Below are 27,293 nucleotides of genomic sequence, written 5' to 3' on the forward strand. Positions count from 1 at the left end.
TGTCCACTGGTGCTGAGCGCATCGCATTCCGCCAACGTCACGCAGCTCTCCCACCCCACAGACTCCGGCTCACGCTGAAGGTATCGGAAGAGAGCTGTTTAATACCCGATTTATTAGAGATTTTAACTTAAAAATAGGGGTTGTGGTGGGAACCTGGGTTGCATACAGATGCCGGCTGCTGTCAGCAGCAGCTGCATTGGAGGGACAGGGACCCCTGGTTGTTGCAGGGGGACACCGTACTTGGATTGTCACCAGACCGCAGGGGCTGAGGACCAGAGACTCCCTCGCCCTGATGAGTAAGACATACGATGTTTTGAAGTTTCCAGAATGAATTCAGCAATAAAAACAGAACTGGGGTGAGGGTGTGCAATGCGATTTTTAACCACCGGAGAGGGAGGTGAGGGACGGAATGACTGTGGAGACAGTACCGTGCCAAGGGACCCCACGGGGAGGGCATATTGCACTGAGGTTGCTGTGGGGCTTAACAGGGGACTTGCTGGAATGGCTAGGGTAAGTAGTAGAGGCAGACCGGGGACACCTCAGATTTGGAGGTACCTCTGGTCCTTACAGTACAATTCACACGCCGTCCATGGTGGGGTAATAGCGGCTGTTGGAGAGAACAGGATGGGGAATCACCAATATTTACAGATTCTTTTTTGAGAGGGTTTCTTGTAGCCCAGGCTGGCTTCCGACGTAGACAAGTATGACCTTGAGCTGCTCCTGTCTCCACCTCCCAAGTGCTGGGATGACAGATATTCCACCCCATGTGGTTTGTGAGTGCCAGGATGGAACCCAGGGCTTAGGCTGCTGGGTGGCCGTTGCCCACTGAGCAGTAACGCCAGCCCTGTGGGTTTTTGTTTTGTTTTCCTTTCTCTTTTGAGACAGGGTTTCACTCTGTAGCCCAGCCTAGCCTGGAACTTGCCACAATCCTCCTGCTTTAGCCTTCCAAGGGCTGGGATGACAGACGACACAATGCCTTCCTGGAGGAGTCTATGCAAGACTGGACCCTGCCTTTGTAGCCCCTGAATCAACTTGCTCAGCAGCTCACCACACGGGTGTCATTTGCCAGTCCCAAAACAGGACTCCCATCAGCAAACAATGCAGACCTTTGGAGGGGGCCCTGAGACTTACACAAACATGGTACTGTGGTGAGGTCTAGGGCAGGCATCTGTCCATCCCTCCTATTTCAGCCCCCATCAACACATCAGCTAGGGTTTGCTCCCAGTTTATGCCCTTTCTTCCCATGATGGAAATGGGTACCTGCAGAAAGGGCTGTATCATGTTCCTCACTGCCTCTGCAGCCTGCCGTGGTCCCTGTAAGCCAGCCAGGTTTTGACGTCTATGTCCCTGAAGGTGCAACCCAGTGGCCCATGGGGCTGGCCCAAAGGCTGTGTACCAGGAATTCAGCCTGGCTTTCAGAATTGTCCAGCTTGATTCCTATGAGAACACGGTGGGTAGAGTATCCATGACACAGGGACATGATGGGACTGTGTACCCAGAAGTCCCACATGGGGAGGGGGAAGCCTGCCCAAGGGAAGGGACAAGTCCCTCTCCCTGGTGTCCCAGTGCACACAGTCGGCTCTGGTGGTTCATCTTCAGCCAGGGTGTTTGAGGACCCAGCTGTCACTCTGCAGCCTGGAGTCTGACCTTGCTCTTCTCAGGGCAGCATCTGCTCTGAAAAGGAGTTCCCCGGGAGTGGCGAGGAAGCATGCCCTCAGCCCAGGGATTCCCCGGACAGGCTGCAGACAGTGTGGCTGCTACTCCCAGTCAGTGCCACGTGATTGTAACAGCAGGACATATGTGCTTGGGGACATACTCCCAGTGGCGGTAAGAAGATGTAGAAAGCACACATGGCTAGTCCTGGTCTGCTTGGGTCCCAAACCTGAGGTGACGGAGGGGTTCTGCTGAGGCAGCAATGGTGACCTCATCCAACTCAGGAGCACAGATCCGGATGACAAGTGAAGGCTCCAGGGCCTGTTCCCTCTGCAGGCCACCATGAGAGCTCTGGAGAGTGGGCTTTTCTGGAGTCACCTAGTTGCTGGGGCAGGTCCCCAAAAGTAGAAGGACATGTAGAGCCTAATCCGCCAAGGCCAGTGGCTGCAGCTTCTTCCTGGGTTTTGTGTCTTTTGTCTTTGTCCTAGAAAAATCACTCCTGTGCTCCTTCTCCGTGCAAAAAAGGACCCAAAATAAATACAGGATCGGGCACTCGGAATGTTGATGCCCCAACAGGTATAGGCAGGGGCAGATGGTTGCCCAAGCTATCCTGGGGACAGGCCTGGCCGGTGGCATCCGTCGGTGAGGAGGGAGAGGATGAGGTCAGGCCTGGGCCCTTGGGGTGATGTTGCTGAGCTCTGGGCCCCAGTGAGGGGCATCGCCTCCAGGAAGTGACTGGGATGGCAGAAGGACACTGGGCTCCAGACTGCAGACTGCATAGAAGTTACTGCAAAGAACAGAGGGGCAGGTGAGGAGGGCGGTGCTCAGGCAGGACCCCAACCACCCGCTAAGCCTCCAGGTGCAGCCTCTGGGCTGCAGATGAGGGTAGCCTGGAAGTCAGGCCTGGTTTCCCTGAGCCCTGTGGCTGGCACACCTAGAAATGCCTGTGCCTAAAGCAGGTGTGTGGGGTGGGGGTAGGAATGAAAGCAAGAGGAACAAGAATGGGTGAGGGGTCAAAAGGAGGTGGGGCTGGAGGAAGGGGTCACCAAAAAGAGGGAGGAGCCAGGAGAGGAGGGGCGGGAGTCGCCAGGGGAGGGGAGGAGCTCCGGCCTGTCCTCCCACCCTGCCTGGGGACTTACTGTGTCGCTCTCGCCGTCGGAGGCGGGCCGCGTGCTATAGTGAAGCGGGGAGTACACCCAGCTCCTCTCGTCGGTGGGCTGCGCAGCGCGTGCAGGAGGGGTGCAGTAGAGCGGGGGCGAGGAGCAGACAGGCAGAAGGAAGAGACAGAAAGTAAAAGAGGGGGATCCCCAACCCTTGGGGAGCAGCCGCAACCCCGGTTCCCTCTATGAGGGGCACCTGCCCCCCAACCCTTGGCCCTGGGAAAGCAGCAGCGGCAGCAGAAGCAGTTAGGGAAGCCTGGGGGTGCAGGTGGGTTGGGGGGGCGGGGTCTCCGCTCCATGTGTACCCCTATTGGTCTCACTGCCCTGGTCCCCTAGCCTGCTCTGGCCAGATTCCTGGCTGCTGGGCACCGCAGACTCCACTGAGCACTGCGGATTCAGGGACAAGACATGGCCACTGCATAGTTCCATGGGAGCTGAGCTTTGGCAGGCTCCCGCAGGGCCAGAGCCCCAGCCGGCCAGCCTGGGCTGTCACCCCTCCTGCTGCTTGCTGGGCTAGCTTCCGAGGAGCAAGCAGCACTAGAAGCAAGGGGCCACATGCCAGTGGCCCTGTCCAAGGGAGTGGTATCCCAGGCACAGAAAGGCCTAGGATAGCAAGGCTGAAGGATGACGAGCCAGTGACCTCCCAGAGGCCAGCCCTGTAAACATGGTCTACTTCCTGCAAGGAGCCCACCAGTGTGTCTCCTCTGCAGACAGCAAGCAGCTTTGTACCCTCACCTTAGCCATCCCTGGCTCCATCAAATCCCCACACTTCCTGTTTCCATCTTTCAACGCTGGGTGGCAGGTGTCACATCTGTGCTGTTTGTACTATGCCAGTGCTGTGCAGCTATGGGTATGTCACTCAGCCTCTCTGGGCCTGGCACTCATTGATATGGAGACAACGGGGCTAGCTACAAGGTCTCATGTACTGGGAGCTGACCTAGCGGTGACAGTGGTGGGGAATATGAAGCCGTGGACTCCATGTGGCCTGAGCCTAGATGGTAAGAAGTGTCCACACTTGTGAGGCGGGTGGGCTGGGGTCTGATGGACCCCACTACAGATGGGCAGCTGTTGTGGCAGTCTCTGGACAGAGTGCATCCAGTCAGGTTGGGGCTCAGCTGACCTCCACTATGGCTGTGATTTTCCACAGTCATTTGAGGAGAGAAGGGGTGTGGGGTGCTGTGTTCCGGGAGCTCATCTCCTCGTGTGACGGTCTGTGGTCACTTACAGCGCCTGTGCGGCTCGGTGTCACGGCCCGCAGTTGGTGACGACGGGGAGAGAAAAGCCAGTATCTCCCGTGGGCGAACTGGCCACACAGCGGGCCGGGCGGGAGGAAGGAAGAGAGGAGAGGGCAGAGGATGAGGCGGGAACCAGGCAGGGGAGACAGGTGGTGGCCAAGCAGGGCTGGTGGGCATAAGCGACTGAAGCAGAATGTGTGTATGGGGTGGGGACTGAGGGTCCCATCAAGGCCAGAACCTAACTAATCCAGGAAGCAGCTCTGGACTCTGCCAGACCAAAACCAGCAATGCACGCGCACCCTCAGCCCCAGCATGGGGAGACCACAGGCCTGGCCAGAGTTCTCTAGGGACAGGTGGGAGTGTGGGCCTCAGAGGCACAGCATAGAAACAGTGGGCGGCGCGTTAGTTGGGAAGCAGTGAGGGCCTCAGGTAGGTGAGGACAACCCTGGGCCCAGATGAGATTGCAGCACCAGGGACTGTGATAGGACAGCTGACCCCCAAGGGGCTGCTGCGGCTCTGAGCTATTTATAGGGCATGTCCCTGTACTGGGCCCACAACCGCTCTGATATTTCTCCCCATGGTGGATAGGGGTCATGGAGGGTCCCAGATCCCCAAGGTCTACACTGAATCAACCTTGTCCACAAGGAGCCAAGTCCCCACCTCAGGGAGGCAGGCAGCATGGGGCCTGGCACTCACTGGGTCCCCAGGCCCCACCATCATGAACAGAACCTAACCCCCTGCCCCAAGGACGAGGAGTTCCCATGGGTCCCTAGCATGCCTAAGACACAGGGCCTTGTCTCTGCTCAGGTCTCCCCATAGCCAAGAAGGGGCAATGCCCCTGCCACTCAGAGCAATGACACAAGACAGAAGCAGCTGTGACCATTCACAGGTGCCTTGGGGGCTGGGGAGGCTTAGGGGAACTTACAAAGTAGATGTCTGTGGAGGGTGCATCCTCCTCATCCGAGGCCTGGCTGGCAGGCTCTGAGGCCTGGCTGGCAGTGTCCACTTCCACAGTGGCTGCAGCCGACGCCCCAGATAGGGGAACCTCCACTCTGGGGACACAGGACAGTGGTGGGGTCCTAGGTGGTTCTGTGCACAGCCCGCTCTCCCAGCCCTAACTGGATCTACCAGCTCCCTCTCCATCTCGGGGGACACTGGTTTTTGGGTTTTGGAGACCGGATCTAGCCTGTAGCTATCTCTGCTGCACAGTTCTGTCAACAAGACACAAGTAGAGTCATCCTTGAGGAGAGACCATGAATGAGGAAAATGCCCTGTTTACAAGTCTGTGGGGGCATTTTCTTTCTTCTTTTATTAATTTATATATTTATTTTGAGAGTCTCTCTACATAGCCCAGCTGTCCTGGAACTTGCTCTGTAGACCAGGTTGGCCTCGAACTCAGAGATCCTCCTGTGTCTAAAGGTGTGCACTACTATGCCCAGCCTATGGGGGCATTTTTTTGATTTACTGATGTGGGAGGGTCCTGCCCATTGTGGGCGGGGCCACCCTGGCAGGAACTCCCAGGTAGCACCTCTCCAAGGGTTCAGTCAGTTCCTCATGATGGAGTGTGTGTGACCTGATAAACCCTTCCCTCCCTAAGCAGCTTCCAGTCATGGTGTTTATCATAGCAACAGAAGCCTTAATAAGACACTACCCTGCCTTGGCCTCCCCATTGCTGGGGTGACAGGTGTGCACACATTTCAATCACAAACAACAGCCTGGGGGTCCCTTTATCTAATGAGCAGCCAGGCCTGAGCTGTCCATCTTCTAGGGCAACAATGATAGCCACACATGTCCCTAGACACAGCCTGGCCTGGTGAAAAACCCAGGTAGTCACCATCTGTGAACAAGGAAGGTACTTACTCACCCTGCACCCTGCTCCTTGGGGACCACAATCCCCACATCACACACTGGTTCCACCTGCACTGTTATCTTCTGCAAATCCTCCACGTGGGGCTCCTCCTGGGACCTGCAGGGGATGGGCCAGCCTCAGTTTCCACCCTGACCCCAGAGCTGCCTGCAATTCTTGGTCCCCCCCGGGGGGGGTGTCCTAGTCTGGGGACTTTGAGGGAGCAGGAACAGCTGGGTCCTGCTGTGGCCTTGGAGGGGGGGTATTCACAGCACAGGAGGTGGCCAGCAGCCCACACACTGGGAAGCTAGGTACTGCTGGGTGTCTGGACCTGAGATGCAGGAGGGTCGGAAGGTTCTGGAAGCCGGCCAGGCCTGCAGTGTCTGTGGGGTGAAGCCTGGAGCTCAATGCCAAACGCTGCTGCCTTTGAAGAAGGTGGATGGGGACACGGGGAAAGAGGGGGCTCACCGGCCATCCTGGCCTGAAGACTGCGTGCGCCGCCTGTGGGGAAGGCACACAGGTAATGGATATTTACTGTGCTGTCAGAGCTGTGGTGACACAGGGCTGTGCCCAGCTGCTCCCATCTCTACCCACCTGTACCGGGGCTGCTCTGATGTCTCCGAAGGGGAGCGCTCTGGGATGGAGAGGGAGGTGGAAGATAGGGTGGTGGCAATGGAGGCCGTGGTGGCTTCTTCAAAGGATGGAGGGGTGCAGGGCAGGAGGTCAGGCCGGCCTGTGGGGAGTAGCAAGCCTAAGCAGACTGGGTGCTATCTCCCACTTTCTTGACCTTAAGAGCTGGCCTTTTCCTGCCTCCCAGATTCTCCTATCAGCCACCCTGTCCACTCCAGTTGTTACTGATGACACCTCTACTGTCAAAAGCCGAGACCACCCAATGCCTGAAGGAGCCCTGTACTGCCACCACCCACTACCTCATGCAGCCCCAGAGCTTTCGCACATATGCATTTCATCCCCCAGCCCATGTGTCCAAGTTCCTTCAAGGTGTGCTTTCCTGGGTGCCCAGACCCCAGGCTGGCAGGTCACCTTCATCTTCCAGCGTGGGGTAGCTGCGGGCCCCTCGAAGGTCATACTGTGCATCTTCTCTCTCACTGGGGATCTGGCTAGCTGAGAAAGCGGCTGTGGGCCCCAGGGGTTTGACGGCTAACAGGGTACCACGCCCTTTCTTGGATGGAGAGGACTTCAGGGCTGCAGGGGGAAGAGGGCAGGGGTTTGGGGCTGTGTTAGCCTCAGATTCCATGGCTTCCTGGAGGTGACTTCTCCCCTCATGGCCTGCCCCTCAGGACAGGCCTGGCCTGCCCAGCCCCTCTCCAGATACCCTGCTGTTGGGCTGTGAACTGGGAAAGTATTGCCCCTTTCTGGGCCCAGTGGCCAGGACTATAGACCTGGGCTCGCAAGAACTGCTCTGCCCCAACCCAGCTGGGGACTCTCTGGCCCTGTGTCCCCTCCCATAGATGGCAGCTCACAGGAACTCTTCCGGAAGACTGTGCTACTCATGAACTTGAAGAAGCGCTCCGCATAGAAGCTAGGCCGGTGGACTGAGACAGTGTCCTAGGAAGGCACAGAGGGTAGGGACGCGGTGTCACCAGAAGACACACCCACCAGCCTTTTGTTTGTTTCCAGACACAGGGTCACTATGCAGCCCAGACTGACCTCAAACCCAAGCTTCTCCTGCCTGGGCCCCTGGAGTGCCAGAGTGACAGGACAAGCATCACCACAACACCTCGGCCCAACCTTAGCACACATTCCGGGAGTGTTCACTTGTACCTCCCTAAAGAACCTCAGCGGGACCCTCTTGCTGGAGTCTATGGGCAGTCTTGAACACATGTGGGAGTCACTGAGGCAGGGGCTGGGGGAGCGAGGCTCCCAGCAGCTTGTCACATAAAGAAACCTTTTCCAGCACTCCCTTGGAAACCAGCCCAGAGGCCAGCTCTGAGCTATGGGGCACCTGTATGTCCCCTGCCCCTCTTGGCCTGGACAGCACCCTGGGAAGTCTGAGCTGCTCAGTGGTGGGCAGATGGCTGTAATCAATGAATGAGTGAATGTGAATGACACTCACCCCATCGTGGACTAGGGCCTTCCAGGTATGTTCTAACTTTTTGATGAACCTGGAGACATATAGAAGGATCCAAAAGGTTAGTCCACTGGCCCAACACTGGCATGAGGCAGGGCTGGGAGGGACCCAGCCAGGCTGCGCTGATAAGGGCTCGGTCACCAGATGGCATGAAGGTTCTGGGTAGGTTGAGTGGGATGAGGTCAAGGTGGGGAAGGTGTGTGGGCGTGGCCAAGCAGCCTGAATGAGTGTGCTCAGGTAGGAGAGGTGGGTGTGGCTAATCTGTTGGGCAGGGTCTATGTACCTGTAGGACTGCAGAATGTCAATGATTCCGATATGAAGCAGCAGCCGCTCCCCTCGCCCATTCACAGCCGGGATTCCACCCATTCTGTGGAGAGAGACTTGGATTAGCTGAACACAGAAAGGCCAGGTCCACAAGCCTGGAACCTCTACCCTGGGGGTAACTAGGTGGCTGAAGGCTACCCTGGGGTCCAGGCTGAGCAGACAGCATGCCTCCATGCACGCATGCGCACTGCATCCAGGGCATGGCTGCCTTGCATATCCTAAGCTGTTAAACACACCACACCAGCTGCCACAAGGCCCAGTCCAGTTAGTGATGCCCCTCAATGCCACAGCAGCCGGAAGCCCTACAGCTGGAGATGAAGCCCCACCAGCTCGGCTCACTTCACGCAGGGCGCACAGGCTCACCTGGTCCCCGAGAGGCCCCACGCAGACCCTACAAAAGCCGAGGTGGTTTGAGGAGGATGGCCTCACAGGGCCTTTGCTCACTCTTCTCCCTCCACAGGTGACAGAGCTGCAGCCGACAGTCCTCAGAGCCCGAGCCAGCGTCACTGGGCCTCATCTCCCAGGCTGTGACTAAGGTAGCCCTCCCAACACTAGAGACTTTGTACCCACACTTGGAAATCTGAGGGGTGGTACACCCTCTCTTTCAGATGAGACAGTAGATGAAGAAGGGAGGGTCATGTAGGCCTCGTGCAGGGCCACTACAAAGCCACTGTCCCTCTTTTTTACGAGACAGGGTCTCACTATGCAGCCCTGGATGGCCCAGCTCCACTGCCCTGTTGGGGCCAGGAACTGTGAAGGAGCTCGCAGGCTGCATGAAGTGTACAGGAGAATACCCCATGAGACAGGTGGGGTGGAGCCAGCTCTGAGCACCCCTCTCCCCCACTTACGTGTCATCTGTCTCAATGGCTTCCCCACGGGCAGCACCACCCTGAATGGACTCCATGGCTGTGGAGTATAGGGCCTTCTGCGCTACTGGTCGCTTCTCGTCTGCTGTGCTCCGGGCGCCTTCAGCCTGGCGCTCTCGCTCCTGTTGATCTATGTTGTGCACGCCCAGCAGGAGGCTGTAGTCCATGATCTTGAAGCTCTCTAGCACCTGGTGCCAGGGACACTGGTCAGGGGACAGGTAGCCCAGCTGCTAACCCAAACCTAATGGTTACACACAGGAATCTAAGTGTTGTCTGGATGGACCAGACGGTCTGGGGGCCTGGAAGGGCCAGATCTGTCACTCCCAGATCTAGGGCTCAGATCAGGAGGTTCTCAGTCCTCCTGGGGGTCTCCTGGGGCTGGTCCCTTCAGGGAGCCTTAGAGCTATCGACAGTGAGTTCAAGAAAACAGAGTGCTGATGGCTAGTGGGGCCTTTAGTCTTCACAAGACACAGGAATTCAGAAATTGCATTTAGGTAGGCCTTGTTGGAGCACACCTTTATTACATGTAGATAGAGGCAGGTGAATTTCTGTGAGTTTGAGTCCAGCCTTGTCTACATAGCAAGCTGCATGGCTACACAGTAAGACCCTGTCTCAAAAAACAAACAAAAAGGTGCACGCACTCAGGAGGCAGAGGCAGGTGGACTCTACAGGCCAGCCTGGTCTTCAGAGTGAATTCCAGGAAAGCCAGACCTACATAGAGAAACCCTGTCTCAAAAACACAAAACAAAATTATTTTGCCTTATTTTTCAGAAAAGGTTTCATGTAGCCCAGGCTGGACCTCAAACTCACTATGTAGCTGAGTCTGACCCTCTTGAGTACAAGCCTATGCCACCACACCTGGTTTCTGTAACAGTGGGATGGAACCCAGGGCTCCAGCATGCTGGGCAGAGGCCCTACCCACTGAGCCCTGCTTCCTGCTAAGTTTCTTGCTATGTGATGCTGGGGACAGAGGACAGCCCCATGATAACTAAGTGCTAACTACCGACAAACCTTCAGTCCTGTATTTATTTAGGTTTCTCAAGACAGGGTCTCTCTGTAGCTTTGGAGCCTGTCCTGGAACTCGTTCTATAGACCAGGTTAGCCCCAACAGAGATCTGGGTGCCTCTGTCTCCCAAGTGCTGGGATTAAAGGTGTACACCACCAATCTCCGGCTGCTTGTCTTCATTTTTAAAAGAGGTTCTGTTTAACCTACACAGGCTGTGCCTAACTCCCTAGCCTGAGTGATCCTCCTGCCTCAGCCTCCCATGCTGGGACAAAAGTCACCAAAGCAAACTGGTTCCAGCACTGGGTCTGACAGGGCAGCTCTAGGGTGAGGGGCACATACTTACCAGGCAGTCACGCTGAAGTGTCTTGACCAGGGCGCCAAAGGTGTCAGCATCCAGCAGCAGCCCCTCGGGCATGTCCTGCATGAAATCTAGGTCCTTGTAGGTGGGCAGGCTCTTCTCCTTTTCCTTCTTACTTGCCCTGCGCTTGTACGTGGAGCCCTTGAGGTCGAACTTGAGATGCATCTTGACAACTCGGGGCAGCACGTTGTTCATGACCACCACGCGGATGTTCTTGCCACCTGACTGCACGCAGTACAGCCCATAGAACTTGGGCAGCAGTGTTCGTGGGTTCTGGTTGAGGTTCTGCAGGGCAAGGGAACAAGGAGCTGTCAGATGGCTATGGGCCCCCTTGGACCAACCTCATCCTTGGATATCTGAAGAGTAGGGGGGTCATTTGACATGACTTCCCAACTGCCCACTTGCCATCCACTCCCAGAACCCCCACTGAGAGATTCTAGGCCTAGGCAGGGCCCCACCCTGACCACCCCCATAGCCCCTCATTGGGGGATTCTAGGTGTGGGATCCACCCTAGACACCCTCAGTCCTCTTATCTAGTTTTGAGCCAGGGTCTCTATGTGTAGTTCCACCTGTCCTGGAACACACAGATAAGTCCTGCCTTTGCTTTCTGAGTGCTGGAATTAAAGGCATGCACCACCACACCAGGCTCTCATCTAGTATGTGCATCTAATACATAAATGTTGTGTGTGCCTGGTGCCCACAAAGGCCAGAAGTGGGCTTCAGAACCCATGGCTACGAGCTGCCATGTGGATGCTGAGAACTGAGACCCTGTTCTCTTGCAAGATTGCTGGTGCTCTTAACAACTGGGCTACCTCTCTAGTCACCATTATCTCTTTTTTGTTTATTTCTTTAAGAAAGGTTCTTACAGTGTGGCCCTGGCCAAGAGATCTGCCTGCCTCTAACTCCCACTCCTGAGAGTTGGGTTTGGAGGTGTGGGTACCACCACATCCACACTTTTTAAGATGGGATCTCACCTACAGTCATCCTGTCCCGGTCTCGATGCCAGGGTGACAGACTGCATTAGTGCACTCTGCTCCTTGCCATTTGCTAGTGGATCTGTGCATTAGCACACACGTGGAGGTCAGGGGCCTTTTCCCTGAGCCGCTCTCAGCCCCTGCTCCTGAATGGAGTCTCCCAGGGCTTTCAAGGTCAGAATTCCCATCCTGTTCCATCGTAGGAACACAGAGGCCAGCTCAAGATCAGGATGTCTGGGGTCTCACTTTGGGTATTATTCAGTGTAAGAATGATGCCCCTGAGGAGAAACTGAGTCAAAGTCTACGCTGGGCTACCCAGGGTGGTTATAGTCAGGCCTGTAAAATCACTAATGAGGTCCCTGCCCTAGGCTGAGAGTCCTGGGGTGAGTGGAGGAGGGTGGAGCCTGCTCCCAACCCTGGCAGCAGCCTTTTAAGAGGGGGTCTTCTCGTTTGTTCCCTTGACTCAGTGTCCCCTATGGCAGAGAGAGAGAGAGAGAGAGAGAGAGAGAGAGAGAGAGACTGCTGTGGGCCTGAGGGCATAGCAGGCTGGGTACAGGGAGGTAGGCATTCCAACAAAACTTGGGTCCTGCAGAGATGGTTCTGGAAGGCCCCGCACCACCCATGTGCACAGGCACGCACCATGTAGTAACCAGGCAGCAGCTTCTGCAGGAACTCAGCTTCCTTGTGCATGACGGTCTTGATGATAAACTCATCATCGCTGGTGACGTAGAAGACGGAGCCGCTGGCACCAGGGTTGGACAGCTCGATGAGTGGCTCATTGCACAGCGAGTACTGGAGGGCGGGGGTGGGGTGGGGTGGGGGATGGGGGTGGGGGAAGGTGTGAGCAGCTCCGGGGGGCTCTGTCTGCCTTGACAGGTCACACAGCACACAGAGCATACTGGGTGCTGGCATGTTCCTGTGTAACAGTGGGCACACCTCACTCCTTTCTACACATTCCCCACCTGGCCATCATGTGGCCAGGTCATCTATCTGTTCTTCCTCTACCCACTGCTGAAAGCCACCAAGGTCCTGGGAAGGCAAGGACACCTACACCTGGCTGCATTTCTCTCCCCACACTGCTGGCCCTAGAGTGTCGCGGTGAGTTCTTGGTGCAGGACACACATGAGAATTCAGGTGCCTGCACTGTGTCTCTGTCCACTGTCAACATCGCCCTAAGTTCACATCCCCCAAGGGTCCCTTGACCAAGGCTGGGCTGTCTTGCCCTGGGCCGAAGTCCTAGTAGCTCTCTCTAGATGAATCCACAGGCTCCAGGAGACTGCCCAACTCTATGGGATCTGGCAAACGAGGACCACAAAAAGGTACAATGGGGCAGACTGCCATGAGGAGGCCTATGGGTGGTGGGGAACTCAGGAGAGGGGAGGTTGTAAGGAGGAATGTTCTTAAAGGGCCCACGGGACACCCAGAGGAGCTGCACACAGCAGCTGTTCTCAAGCACCAGTCTTAGCAACACTGACTGATAGACTTACCAAGTAATCATCTGGCCGGATGCCGAAGAGCTCCCGGAAGTAACGAAAGGCAACAGGTGCATAGGTCTTGAATCGGAAATCCTGGAAGTGGTGGGCAGGGGTGAGGTTGCTCCCTTCGCTGCAGAGGAGGAAGGAGGATGCAGGGGGATAGTTGTAAGGGATGGTGGCTTTTTGTGGTACCTCTCCCCATTTATCCCACACACAACTCAATGAACAACTTGGGGATCCCTGCTTACTGAGGATGTGGTTACTGGCTTTAGGACAGACCCTTCTTCCCTCCCTCCATATTCGCATGTGGAGGTCAAAGGTCAACCCTCACTCCACTGTATTTTCTAAGACATTGAACCCAGAGGTCACCGATTTGGCCATGAAGTCTCTACCTGCCCCACACTAAGGTTATAGATGCTCACCAGGCCTGGTGTGAGTGGTTTGGGGATCAGAACCCTGAATGGCATGCTTAGATAACAGCCATGTCACCCACAGCTCCTCCCTTTCTCAATGGCACTGAGGCCCATGACACTTCCCAGGGAAGAATCAGTCAGAACAAGACAGGGCAACCCAGCCTCTCTTGCAGCTATGGTCATGTGACCAGCTGGCCAATGAGATGCAAGGAGGGCAGATGCCATGTGTGATATGGACATGAAAGCAGGAGCACAGATGGCTCACACTGAGAACCTCCTGCCTAGCTACCTGAGGGCAGCATGGTGGCCGGGGCATACCTGGGGAAGAAGATGCTCTCTACCACATAGAAGTCCTGCATGAGCACGTCACGCTCTGGCTTAGAGCTGAGGTTGCCCACTGTGTACCCGATCCCCAGCTGGATGGCACCCTTCAGGGTGGACGAGGTGGTCTGCAGGGAGGGTTGATAGGATCAGGTCATTCAAGGCCTCTCTCTCTGTGCTGTGCAGTCCCCCACCCCAGTGTGCTGCAATGGGGGGCATCCAGGTGCAGCCAGATCCTAGCATCCATCAAGCCTACAGCCACCACCCACAGCAGGGCCCCTCCAAGCCACACAAGGGTACACCATGACAGGAAGTGCATTTTGGGTGCAGGGGCTCAGAGGTGCAGCTGCTTCTCTTGGGGATGGGTGGGTTTTCTTCTAGGACAGGACAGCAGGGACAGTTTCACCTCTCTGATGGCTGCACACTTTAAAAGAGGTCAATTCAAAGGAATGTACTGGCTATGTCACCCAACTGTGTTTATAGCAACAGCCATGGATGGAGGCTGTAGCCCCTGGTGGCCCACAAGGCCTGTGGGTTGGCCATGGTCCTTCCCTCCCTGGCCACCCATGACGCCCCCCCCCCCAGCCACCTTCTTATATGTGGTCTCTCCAGATGCGTCCACGCCTCGATGGCCCAGCTTCTTCCCATGGCCAGGGCCAGGCTGCCCTGTCACCAAGGGAGTCTGGGGAGCAAAAACAGGTTAGGAATGTTTACAGAAGGTCCTGGAAATCCAGAAGGGGACTTGGGAAGCACAAGGTCTCTGGAGCTATGGGCTGAGGGGAGAGGGCCAGGTCTGTCACCAGGGGCCAAACGGCCTGTGGTTCTCCATACTTGCCACCAGGGGGTGCACTGCTCCCAGGCACCCAGATGGTTGCCCATCCCATCCACAGGACACTGGAGCCTGCTCCCCACCTCCAAGCCCTGTGTCTCTGGATGTCTCTGGGACCCTCCCATCTGAGGACTTGAGGGAAAACCATCGACAGCTAAGGGAACAAGGTCCTCCAATTCCTCACCATGGATTCAGGGGCAGGTAGTGCCCTAAACACCAGGCTCAGGAGGCCAAGGCCCCAGCCTCTTACTGTATGGATAATGGGGACCGCCCCCCCCCAACTACTGTTCTCCCTGCTCAACACACTTAACAAACAGAAATGCTGTGCATAGTCAGAGGACACACATTGGATGCACAGGCCTCTACCTCCTCAAAGAGGAAGCTCGGCCAGACTCACCTCTGCAAGGACAGCTTTCTTCTGGGTCATACCTGGAGAGAAAGGGTACATTTAGCATGTGTCTTCCATGTTTCACCTCTATAAACACATGGAGGCGAGAGGTTGGTGCTTTCCTCAATTGCTCTCCACCTTGGTTGGTTGGTTAGCTGATTAGAGATAGGGTTTCTCTATGCTGCCCTGGCTGTCCTGGAAGTCACTCTGTAGACCAGGCTGGTCTCAAACTCATAGACATCTGCCTCTTCTGCCTCCCAAGTGCACTTTGGCTTTTGAGACGGAGTTCTCACCGAGCTTGGCACTCACCATTAGACTGTGCGGCATCTCAGAGAGCTCATGACCCTCCTGTGTCCATTTTCCCAGTGCTGAGGACACAGGTGTGCCAAGACACCCAGCTTTTACCTGTATGCTATCGATCCAAATTTGGTCCCTTGGCCTGCAGGGTAAGCCCATACCCATCAAGCCAGCCAGGGTCCATGAGGCGCGCAGGTGTGTCTCCAGCCCAGGCTCACTGGCATCCCTGGATCCAGAGATGGGAACTAGGCGACTGTGCCCATGTGAGTTTCATAGCCAGGGCTGTGTGGGTTGTAGTGCTGGCAATGAAAGGACCAGGGACTTGGAGGCTGTGGGGTCCCAGAGTGGGTGGAAGTCCTGGAAGCTGACCATGCTTGCCTTGGTCTCTTTGCAGTAGAACAGTCTGTGGTTTTGAGTCCGGGGCACAAAGTGTTCATAGCATGGAGCTGCTGGGGCACAGAGGCGTGACCAGAGTCACTCGGAGAAGGCAGGTGCCTCTACCGGAAAGGGTTGTGGGGGGTAAAGGATGGGTTTGGAATGATGCTGAATCTGTTTCCTAGAACCTAATGTCACTGCAGAGTCTTGGGGGAGAAAGGGGCTGTGAGTCAGGGATGTTTGGCACAGCTGGGTACAGGAAAAAAAATACCCTGATCCCAACCCTGACCAGGATTGGGGACCACGGGCAGCTGCACATGGTTGATAATGGGAAGCCATCCGATGGCAGGCACCTGGTAGCCAGTGGAAGGTTCTACAAACTGACCTGACATTTGCCTTGATAGTGGAGTAATATGTAGATGCAGCAGGGGGCCCAGAGAGGAGGAAGGAAGAGAGGTGTGGGGGGGGGGGCTGGGTGAACCAAGGCTGAAGAGGAATGTTCTAGAACTTGTAGGAGGCCCCTGGAGTTGGAAGCAAGAACTCAGCAGCTCCCAGGCTGCAGATGAAAATTCCAAAGTCCCAAATCCCCATGCTGCCCCACCCACAGCCAAGCTGAGACCCCAGTGTGACCAATGGGTTCACTGACCTCACAGGGGGCTTACCTCAGTTTCTCTTCCTGCCTGAAACATGGGAGACAAGACAGACCCCGGGGACACAGTTTGGAGGGGGACAGAATCACTCAGAGGCCCTGACATGGCACAGCCGCCCTCTCCTCCCAGGCAATTATCTTCTGAGTGAGCAGCCCCTTTTTCCAGTTAATTATGTTTAAAAATAGTCAGGGATGGGGGGAGGCAGGGGCACCAGCTGGCTATGGGTGTGGTTCGTGAGCCCTGGTCAGCCCACATCTGCTGGCAGCTCCCATGCAGGTGGGTGACTCTGCCTACGTGGAACCATGCAATGACACCTCGACCTTCAGGCCATCATCTTCTTCCCTAATGCTCCGTTACCTTGGGTAAGTGTACAAATCTCTCTGGGCAGGTTGGGAGCTATGTCCCCATCTGTCACAACCACCTAAGCCTGCCACACAGGCCGCAGTGATGCGATGCTTGGGGGCATCACCCCAGCTACACTCTCTTATTTCTGTAGACCTGGCTGTGCCCATTGCCTGCAGATACCCTCACTAGGTATCTCCTGGTGGCACCAAACACTGCCACATCCACGCTGCCCTGTTCTGCAGACCCCATCTGCGTCCTCCTGCCTTCAGCAGGGTCTGTGGATGGACTGACAGATGGATACCGGTTCTCTGCCTCCACACACTGCGTGGGCTGTGAAACTGAGGCAGGGAACAAGTGAACTGGGGCCATCCCAGCTGCAAATCCCAATGACAGCAACAGAGAAGAAACAGAGAGGCCTAGGATACAGGAAGGAAGTGAAGGGGCTGAAATGGACAGGAAACAAACTATGTCCAGGGAGATCCCAGATCCTTGACCCAGCCTGACTGGACCTTCACTGCCTCAGAGAGCACAGCTGGGAGGAGTCTCTATCAGCCCACAGACTGGGTCCCACCACGTGCTTCCTGTCCAGCTGCCTCCCTGCTTCCCTGCTCTATCCTACTGGGGCCTCAGCACAACTGTGTCCCCTGCAGCTCCCTCTTGCCAGATTCCTACAAAGCTTGCCCCATGGCTGAGAAAGACCCCCAGACATCCCATGGGCACTCTGAACAACCCTCATGAGCAACTGTTAAGGGCCTGGTGGCTGGCTGACAGCCGCAATGCGACATGTACACAGACCTGCTGTGACCCCGGGAAGAGCCGAGCCATGTCAGAGAAAGAGAGGCCCTCTGACAGTTGGCACGTGGTCCTGGTGGTCCCAGCATCTCTATCACGCACAGGAGCTGGCTCACAGTGCTTCTCCTACTAAGCATGGCTACAGGCGAGACCCACAAAAGAGCTGCCTGGGGCAGCAACCCCAGGCACCGTGGCATGGCTGCCGGCACAAGTGTGCAGAGCTCCCTCATGCGGGCCACTCATCGGCAGCAGTGCCACACTAAGACATGGGGCTGTGCACTGAGACCTCCAGGAGGAGTGCAATGACAACTCCGCTGCCCTGTGGGACTCCTCACACACTACAGTGTGTTCCTGCCCGTTCATCCATAGACAACAACAGGAGCGAGGCCTGACACTGAGGACTTGTACTCAGAGAAACCCAGACAAGCAAGCCACAGAGTGGACTCCGTGACAGACACACCCAGAACAGGGGAGAGAAGTGTGTTTGTGGGCTAGGGGCTGCCCTAGGGGGATAATGCTTCCTCTAAGAGACCGAATGAATGTTCAGGAACATATAGATTTGCTGGATGCACAACCAATGAACATCCAATATCACACAGGTGTGCACCGTAAGTAAGTGATGCCTACAGTCTACCAATCAGAGCTTAAAAAGCCACACACAGAAGTGGATGCCCATGGTTGTGAACACATTGCCACCACCTAGTCTTAGGGGACATGCAGACTCTAGCTGCCACAGACATTGGGCCCTGACCTCCAAGTAGCCAGCATCAGAACACTGTGTGTAGACTTTGCAGCTAAACCTTTCACTGAGAACCACCAACTTCCCTCAGCAGCTGCATATCTTGCTTTCCCCAACCCTCCCCTGCAGTGTATGAGGGACAGGCCAGTGGTTTCCTGCAGGGCAGAAAGCTCAGCTTCCTGAGAAACAGACAGGTCCAGAAGGCCAAGGCCATGGCCGAATCATGAACCTAACCATGTGCTTGATCTATACAAGGCCAAGCCACCCTGTGCCCACTGTGCCCCTGGGGAAACCTGTCCGCACTTGGTACACAGGAGGGGTTTAATGTTCTCTGCGACAGCCATTTTAAAAGATGTCAGAGTGATCCAGTCCTACATGAAGAACCACCTGATCCAGAAGCCTCTAATACCAAGCACCAGAAAGTCTACTGAGAGAGGGACTGGTGGCTATGCAGCTTACAGAGGCACTGCAGGGCACCAACGAGGCCCTGGCCTCTGTCCCCAGAACAGCAGAAATTGAAAATAAAAGGAGAGGGCTGGAGAGATGGCTCAGAGGTTAAGAGCACTGGCAGCTCTTCCAGAGGTCCTGAGTTCAATTACCAGAAACCACATGATGGCTCACAACCATCTGTAATGAGATCTGGTGCCCTCTTCTGGTATGCAGGCAGAACAATGTATATGTAATAAAATAAAAGAAGAAAAGGATAGTGGAGTAGATGGAGGAGGGAACAAAGGAGATGGAGGAGAAGATGGAGAAGGAGTAGGAGATAGAGGAGATGGAGAAAGGAGGAGATGGAGGAGATGGAGAAGATGGAGAAAGGAGGAGATGGAGAAGATGGAGAGAGAGGAGGAGGAGATGGAGAAGATGGAGGAGGAGATGGAGAAGATGGAGGAGGAGATGGAGAAGATGGAGGAGGAGATGGAGAAGATGGAGGAGGAGATGGAGAAGATGGAGGAGGAGATGGAGAAGATGGAGGAGGAGATGGAGAAGATGGAGGAGGAGATGGAGGAGGAGATGGAGAAGATGGAGGAGGAGATGGAGGAGGAGATGGAGAAGATGGAGGAGGAGATGGAGGAGGAGATGGAGAAGATGGAGGAGGAGATGGAGAAGATGGAGGAGGAGATGGAGGAGATGATGGAGAAGATGGAGAAGATGGAGGAGATGGAAAAGATGGAGAGGGAGGAGGAGATGGAGAAGATGGAGGAGGAGGAGATGGAGAAGATGGAGTATCTCAGGTAAGGAAATGACTAAAACTGACAGTGACATCCATCTTTCCAAGCCTCCCAGAGGCTGAGGCAGGGGGACAGTGGTAAGCTGGATGTCACCATGGAGACACAGCACTGCTGAGGTGGTGGCCCAGGACTGTCATCCCTGCACAGGGAGGTAGAGGCAAGAGGCCCAGGAGTTTATTACTTGGCTACTGTTCAGGATCAGAAGGGCCATCCTTGGCTATATGATGACCTTAAGCCAGCCTGGGCCACGTGAGAGTTTCTCACACAAGAAAAGCTGCAGTATCTCCTGTGGGAGACCACCTTTCCCTGGTGAACATGTCACTACATTGCTGGTACGTCCTGTCACCCACATACTGAGAAACTGGGTCCTGGAAGCTGTTGTGGAACAGGAAGGGTACAAGGTTGCAAAGACAGAGAATTTACCAAACCCTGGCATTCCCTCCCTCTCTGCTGAAGACAGGACCCTTGAACTCCACAGGCCTCCAGGGGCGCTGGCCCCCTGCTTCACCACCGATGCCCAGAAGGCTGAGGCAGGGGATGACATGTTTCTGGCTAGCCTGGGCTACAGAGCTAGATGGTGTCTCCTGGGGTGTGTGGGCAAGGGGAAGATATTAAGACAGGGTCTCACTGTGTAGACCAAGCTGGCCTTGAACCCATGGACATGCCTCTGTCTCTGTCCCCCCAATACTGGGGCTGGGGTGGTGCAAGCCAGGCAAGTGATCTCTGTCTCCCCTTAGATCATATCTGAGGACTAGGGGAGGCTGAGGACCCCTGGGTTAATGTTCTCAAGAAAACAGGTGAAGGTGGTCACGGGGAGCTGAGCACTGGAAGGCCTGGAAGCCAGACAGCACCCTGGATCACGGGATGGGTGGAGGATGGACAAGACAAGGGTTTGAGGATGCATGGGAGACTCCAAGTCCAAGTCTATTCATTCCCCTGCGGTTCTCAAGGTTTTGATAATCAAATCCCTCCCTGGGGGCCAGAGACTCTACACCAACCAGGGTGTTCTAGTTCTGGTTTAGGAAGAACTCATGTAATGGGCCTGTCCACATGTGCTGTCCTCCTCACTGGCCCCAGCCAGGGTCTCTGCTACAGGTCCTTTGCACAGCTGACACCTCTGTGCTGCCTACTGCTGTTGCTCAGCTCTCAGGGACAACATGGCCAACAGAGACCTTCCCTGCCAGTCCCTTCCATTTTGGTGACCTCAAGTCCTCTCTTCTGTTGCTGTCCTGCCCATCTGCCCTCTAAATGTCCCTGCAGAGTGAACTGATGTAGCACTCATGAACACCTCCCAGCTGAGGCTACTGCTTTAGCTCAGGACACTCATAGGTGCTGGACCATTTGAGGATTAAATAAAAACCTCTACAGAGGGGACCAGCCTCACCCAAAGCGGATGCTGACTCAGAGGCCATTTAGGAGCACAGCTCACCCAGCACACATGACATCTCAGGCTCCCCACTCCACAGAGGGTGTGGCAGCTCCTCTCTGTCATCATGTGAAAGCCAGAGGTTGAACACTGGGATGGCGTCCTCTACAGCACTTCTCCTTAGTTTTTAGAGAGGGTTTCTCACTGAGCCTGGAGCTAGGCTCACTGGTGGGGGAGGACTGGGAGTTTCAGGCCAGCCTGGGTTACACGATGAGGGTGCTGTCTAAAACATAAGAAGGTATACTCATGGCAATGGGCTGGAGGTGGGGGACAGGGTGATGAGGACAGGGCACGATAGTGAAGAACACCAGCTGTTCTTCCAGAGGACCCAAGTGTGATCTTAGCACCCACACAACAACCACCTGCAACTTCAGTTCCGGGGGATCTGTAGCGCCCCACACACAGGTGGCCACATATGCACATACGCTATATAAACATCTAAACAACCCACAATGAGATGCCTCCTCTTGCCCCCAGTGCAGCTGTGGTCAGAAAACAGGCAACATGGGCCAGTGAGGTTGAAGGTACTTGCTGCTAAGCTGAACAGCCTGAGTTCAATCCCAGGACCACATGGTAGAAAGAGAAAAGAGATTCCTGCAAGTTGACCTCTGACCTCAACACCCGTGGGGCAGTATATACATAATATTAAAATTTTAAAATAACCACAATTGTCACTGAAGCTGGTCATGGGAAGCCACCTGCAGCCAGCAGGAAGGAAGAAGTATCCAGTGGCTGTGGGTGAGCCTGAGTTGTCCTCAGTTGGACACAGTTTCTCAGTGACTCAGCAAATCCACCCTCCAGCAGCCACCATGGGAAGTGGAAAGCTTGATCCACCCAAAACCTTGTGCACGCACTCCCTACGGGAGCACCCAAAACATCTATGCCAGGGAAGCAACGGACACCAGCCCACCAGCATGGTTTATTTATCCCCAAATGGAGTATTACTCAGCTGTGAATAGCAGCAAGGCTCTGACACCCCACAAATGGGAAGGGACACAGCCCAGCCCCTGACCTGGGATGTTGATAGTGGCTGCCTTCAGGGTAGACTCTGGAGTCTTTCCTCTCTCTGCCATTGGCCCTGAGCGTTGTGGGCAGCCTGGTGGCCCTGCCTGGCCCTGCTTCTGTCTAGCACCAGAGCTGACCCACGTGGTTTGTCTTGTGTGGTGGGACATTCACCCTGGAGGATGAGGGCTGTGAGGTCCCAGTGTCTACCTGGAGTTGCACCTGTCCCCGTCTTGCCACACCCCTGCTCTGATAGTCCCCCATGACCCTTAAGGGCCTGAGGTATGTGTGGCTGCCTCTACCTCTCCCACTACAGCCACCTCTTGATTTCCTCTTTCTGTTCCAGAGAGGTGCTGGGTGTTCCCAGGACAGCTGTTGAGCTGTCTGAGGGGAGCAAGTGCAGCACAGGCCCGCCAAGCCTCCAGGCCACATGGGTGCTCCCTCCAGGACATGCGGCCAGCTGGTTGTGTTCCCCACAGGCAGTTGTCCTGGTCATCTGTCCTGCTGTGTCTCCAGCTTAGGCTTCAAGCCCCCCCCCCAAAAAAAAGTGGGGCTGGAGCTCAGTGGGCAGAGCGCTCTCCCAGCATACACCTGGCCCTGTGCTCCATCCTCAGTATCATGTAAACAAGGTGTGGTGGTCTGTCACCCCAGCAGGTAGAGGCAGAGGCAGCAGAACTGTAAGTTTAAGATCATTCTCTGCTATATAGTGAGTTTGAGGCTAGCCTGAGTTACATAAAACAAAAAACACAAAGAGGGAACTGAGAAGAGTAAGAAACTAGGTTAAAACCTCAGGAAGGAAAATTTCTATACATGATGTCAGACTGGGACAGACAGACAGACATACTTGACAATAAAAAAAACTAAAATCTGCTGATGGTCAGTAGCCACCAAAAGAGCAAACAATGTGATGCATACTGGCATCACAGATGAAAGAGAAGGGTCTATAATATACAAAGAGCTCCTACAAACCAACAAAGTATCACACAATTGGAAGCAGAAAAGATGCAGTTTTCAGAAAACAAGGCCAAAGTTGTGACTGGCATAGGACCAAAAGTCAGGCGCTTCGGGGTGAGTAAGGAAAACAGCCAGGGATATAAGATGGGAACACAGTGAGGGCAACAGGACCACCATGGCAAAAAGCTTCCAAAACAAAACAAACGAAACACCAGCTCATGGAATCAGGCCGGGTAGCCCCAGCTGAGCGGCTAGATCCAAAGCTTGCTCAGCACGCATGCCATGCCCGGCCTCCAGCCAGTGCCCTGTCACTGCAGGCTGGGGATTACGTGTGCCCTATATCCTGCTCCCCTGCTTCCTGACACAGACAGACACACAGAGCCACTGGCAGTGTTGGGAGTCAAGTCCCCTGAAGGCCTGTGATGGAACAGGGTCTGTCAGCCCGTCAGCCTGTGGTTGGCTCTGAGCTAATTCCCTAAGGCAGGGTCTCCACCTACAGTCACCAGATACAGGGTGCCACTTGGCCCCACAACAGAAGAGCAGAAACCTAGCAACTGACTCTTGGTCCACTCAAGCCCACCAGAGCCCTTGACCATCTCTCTGTACTCCTGTGCACCCACCACACTTGTTCTTAAGGGACACAGCTGCCATGACCAAACCCTGGATCCCAAACCTGCAACATATATGCATGAGCACAGACAGCTCAGAGCTCTGGGCCAGCTGTATCCCAAATCCTCTGGGTTCCTGTGTACCCCGATAAGCAAAAGTTCCAGGCCAGTTCTAGCCATTGCAGCCCCTGATGATGACCCTGGTCATCACAGCCCGCCATTTCAGTCCCAGCCAAACTGGGCATAGAATGAGTGAACTCCTCAAGATAGGTCAGTACTGGGCCAGCAAGATGGCTCAGTTGGTAAAGGAGCTTTCTGCCAAGCCTGAGGATCTGAGTCCCACCCCAGGACCACAAGGTATTTCAAAGAGGACTAACTGCTGCAAGTATGTAGCCCAGGCTGACTGACCTTCAGCTCCTGACCCTCCAGCCTCCACCTTCCAAGTGCTGGGATGACAGGTGTGTCCTTCCACACCGGGAACCAGGGTTCCCCTGCCTGGGCAGCTGCTTCTCCTTCAGGTCCCACCTTGATGGATTGCCCCCTATCTAACATACTCCTACTTGAGTCTCAGCAAACTCTTCTCAGGAAGCCCTGTGGGTCCATGCTGCCAGCAGTCTCAACTGCCACTGCCAGGCCCTACAACTGAACAGGGAGGCAGCCTGTGGGAACTTGGGCATGCTCACATGCCGATAAAACTTTATTGACAAAAACTAGCATGGGGGCCGCAACTAGTCCAGCCCAGGTCCCTGGCCTTATCCTGGCCCTGGGCATATCAGCATGCTGATCCCAGCATCCTAGTCAATGAAGGGCCCCAGTGTCTCTCTCCATGGGGCAGACTGAGGCAGTAAGGATCTCATGAGGACACCTAGGGCAAGACTTAATTGATTAAACCTTTTGTCCCTAAGGTCATCAGTTCTGACCATGTCATAGTCACCGCCTCTTCCTGCTACACCTGGCATCTCATGGGCCACCCCGGCACTTTGGCAGTCACAGTACACCTGTTGAATGCCACCCTGTCCTGGTGCTGTTGAGGAATACTGAGAGCCTGCGGTTCCAGAGAGTGAGAGTGAGGGGCAGGGAGGGAGGAGGGAAGAAGGATAGGTCAGGGCTGTGGGCAGAGGGAGGGCCCTGAGCAAGTTTTTAACGGGCTTCTTTTGAATGGGAGAGCTGGGGAAGCAAAATGAAGAAGGGTAAAGTTGGACCAGGTGGAGGCAGAGGGCGTAAGAGACGTGGGCAGACTCTGGGGTGATTTTAGAAGCATACATAATTCATTGCCAGTTTAGATGGGGGAGGAGGCAGTGGCAGGTTGGGAATGATGAAGTTTAGGAACAGACTCACACCACAGCCCAAGCAGGTCACCAGCCTAGGTGTTCTAAGTACCCAGCCTTCCGTAGCCATTCCATGCACCCACAAACCACACAGGGATCCCAGCAACCACAAGAAGAGGTGAGCCAGGTCAGTCTAAGACCAGACCTCTGGAGCAAGAAGTCCTTAATGTAACTAGATTCTAAAAAGCTGAGATAGGTTAGCATCCCGTCAGATTGATGGAAATTACTAGAGCAGATAGCAGGCTGGCTGGCCGGCAGCAGGGGAGACCAGCCTTTCCAGGAAGAATCAGGGGAGGCCTCGCTCTGCCTGCTTTTGACCTCTAGTCACTGCATGACTGGGGCACCAACCCTGGACACTCACTGTGTTCACACATTTAACAGACAGAAGCCATCAGAAAGGGTCAACAGAGAGGGCTGTGGGACCTTTGGGACTCGTGGAGGCAGGTATGCAGTTTGTGGTAAATAAATGCTACATAACCAGCGACAATGACTCCTTTAGGCAGTCAGGGCTAGAGTGCTCCCCACACACAGCTGCTACGGGATTCTGTGTGGATGATTAACTTAACAGAACTCTATACAAAAAGAAGGGCTTCCGGGAGGAACAGCCCCTGGGGGTCTGGAGTCAGGAGTGTCAGTGACAGACCCTGTCGAAGCTCCAGACAGCTTATCAGTCCCCAGTCAGGATGACCAAGGCTCCATGAGGAGGAAATGTTTGCTCTGAGGTTGCCGTGGGACCTATCAGGTTTACGGCCACACTGGTCACAAGGTGGACAGTGAGTGAGGGACTCTGCTGTCCCCTACACAATTCCTCCAGCATGGTAAGGGACTAATGTCACCAGGACACCAGGTGACAATGGAGGAGGGCAGGTGACAAGAGGCAGGTTCATCGCCACTACATTCCATGAGGTAGATGGTGTTGAGAGCCTGGGGCTGGGGACCACTGGCTGCCTGGCTCCTTCCCCCTTGCTGGTGTGCAACAAGGACAGTTGAGGAGACCCTTGGATGTTTGTGTGAGGCCACAGCAACCTAACTGCAGCAGTCAGCCATGAAATGCGGCTGGAGGAGCCTAGGCTTCTGTGAATCCTGAAAGTTCCTGTGACCTCGATGGAGAAGGGAGCATTCTGTTCTCTCAGTTGTGAATACTGCTCTGCCTGCGGAATGGACACCCAAAGAGGCTGCTCAGGATAAGAGAGGGGACACGAGGAAGCTGGGTGGCCCCACAGGCTATGCTAGCATGGCAGACAGGGTCCAGGGAGAAGAGTCTGGGAGATTGGGGGTTGACAGGACATTGGCTCACACAGCCAGGATGGAGAAATCAACTCAACAACATTCCTTCCCCCCCCACGTTTTAGAGAGAGGTAAACTGAGGCCCACAAATCGGTGATTGGTGGTGTGTAGCAAGGAGGCACCCGAAGGTGACACTTGCAAGATTGACAGCCCAGCATGGTGGCCCCAGAAAGGGGGTCGCATGGAGGGCATTTTCGCCCTTCCAGCCAGGCAGGGCACGCAGGTGGGGGTCCCCTGACTAGAATAGGGTGCTCCAGCATCCCACGCACTGTGGAGAATCCACTCTCCACACACCCAAAGAGGCAAGTATGTTTGGTTTGTCTCCATCGTCTGCAGCAAGAGGATTTCCCCCAAACAGGTCCCCTTTACCTCCAAACCTGTGGACTGCTATCCTAGCTACCGCATGCATCTAAAAGGGGCTCGTTTCCTCCACAGTCTACCAGGATAAAGAGCCGCACCCACACGCGCCTGAGAAGCGACCGTGTTACCCGAGGACCCTAAAATGGGCCGAGTGCTGACAGCCCCGTATCCTCGGGCGGGGCTGTGCAGCCTCCTCGGCCGGAGCGCCGACTCCTTTCCTCCCCCCGCACAAGGAATGGGAGGGCGCGCGCACCCCCGCGCCGCGCGTGTGAATGGCACAGCCTGCGGGCCGCAGCACCGCGCAGAGCGGGCGGGCAAAACCACTGCGCCACGGCGGGGCAACAGGGCGAGTCCATCGCCCTGACGGGGGTGCCGGAGTTACCTGCTTCCGCCCCGCTCTCGGAAGACCAGGCCGCCTCCGCCGTCACGGCCCCCGCCTCGGCGCTCTCCGCCTCGTCCGGCACCTCCAGCTCCATGGCCAAGCGCTCCGGCGGCGGCGGCGGGCCCGAGGATGCACCCGAGCTCGGCCGCCGCCGCTGAACAACAAGCGCCGCCGGCACCACAGGGCGGAGGGAGGGGCGCCGGCGCGCGGGGGCGGGGTCTCGGCGGAGCTTGGCGTTGACGCGGACATCTTAACCAATCAGAAATAGGGACGGGCTTAGCGCGGAGCCCACTCAGCAGAGTCGCGAGCGCCCTCAGGCGTTCGGAGCCGGAAGGACTCCTGTTCACGTGCAATTCAGAGGGCGGAGGGAGAAGCTTCAGCAGGGGGCGGGACCTGACCAATCAGAGATCAGGGGCGGGGCTAAAGTGACGTACAACTCACTAATGCCTCCATGCGTCCAGAGAAGGAAGAACAGAGCGGTTCGAATAAACCAGAGACCTGAGGGGAGAAAGCCTGCAGGGGGCGCAGATAGGGCAGTACCTAGAGCCTAACACACCCAATCGGAGATCGAGGACGGAG

General features: G+C 55.6%; 1 protein-coding gene across 4 annotated transcripts; it reads right to left on the reverse strand.

Annotated features, from left to right (window-relative positions):
* Nucleotides 1-93: 93 nt before the first annotated feature.
* On the reverse strand, nucleotides 94-26,917 carry Pip5k1c (phosphatidylinositol-4-phosphate 5-kinase type 1 gamma). Of its 4 annotated transcripts, none has more exons than XR_007834033.1 (19): nucleotides 26,715-26,917; nucleotides 14,947-14,978; nucleotides 14,310-14,402; nucleotides 13,718-13,848; nucleotides 12,999-13,116; nucleotides 12,151-12,303; nucleotides 10,523-10,822; nucleotides 9,156-9,361; nucleotides 8,267-8,350; nucleotides 7,969-8,017; nucleotides 7,376-7,460; nucleotides 6,936-7,097; nucleotides 6,489-6,627; nucleotides 6,363-6,395; nucleotides 5,913-6,014; nucleotides 4,974-5,100; nucleotides 3,934-4,116; nucleotides 2,793-2,870; nucleotides 94-2,440 (listed from the first exon to the last, which is right to left on the reverse strand). XR_007834033.1 is itself a non-coding variant. In XM_051177246.1 (19 exons), exons 1-19 carry the CDS (start codon nucleotides 26,806-26,808, stop codon nucleotides 2,438-2,440), a joined length of 2,067 nt encoding a protein of 688 aa, XP_051033203.1. In that variant the 5' UTR covers nucleotides 26,809-26,917; the 3' UTR covers nucleotides 94-2,437. The 4 variants fall into 4 exon arrangements, 3 of the variants coding, with proteins under 3 accessions (XP_051033203.1, XP_051033204.1, XP_051033206.1); XM_051177246.1 differs by having other exon boundaries at nucleotides 4,039-4,116; XM_051177247.1 differs by lacking the exon at nucleotides 3,934-4,116.
* Between the last annotated feature and the right edge of the window lie 376 nt (nucleotides 26,918-27,293).

The sequence above is a fragment of the Phodopus roborovskii genome, unplaced genomic scaffold, assembly GCF_943737965.1.
Source record: "Phodopus roborovskii unplaced genomic scaffold, PHOROB, whole genome shotgun sequence".
Lineage (NCBI taxonomy): Eukaryota > Metazoa > Chordata > Mammalia > Rodentia > Cricetidae > Phodopus > Phodopus roborovskii.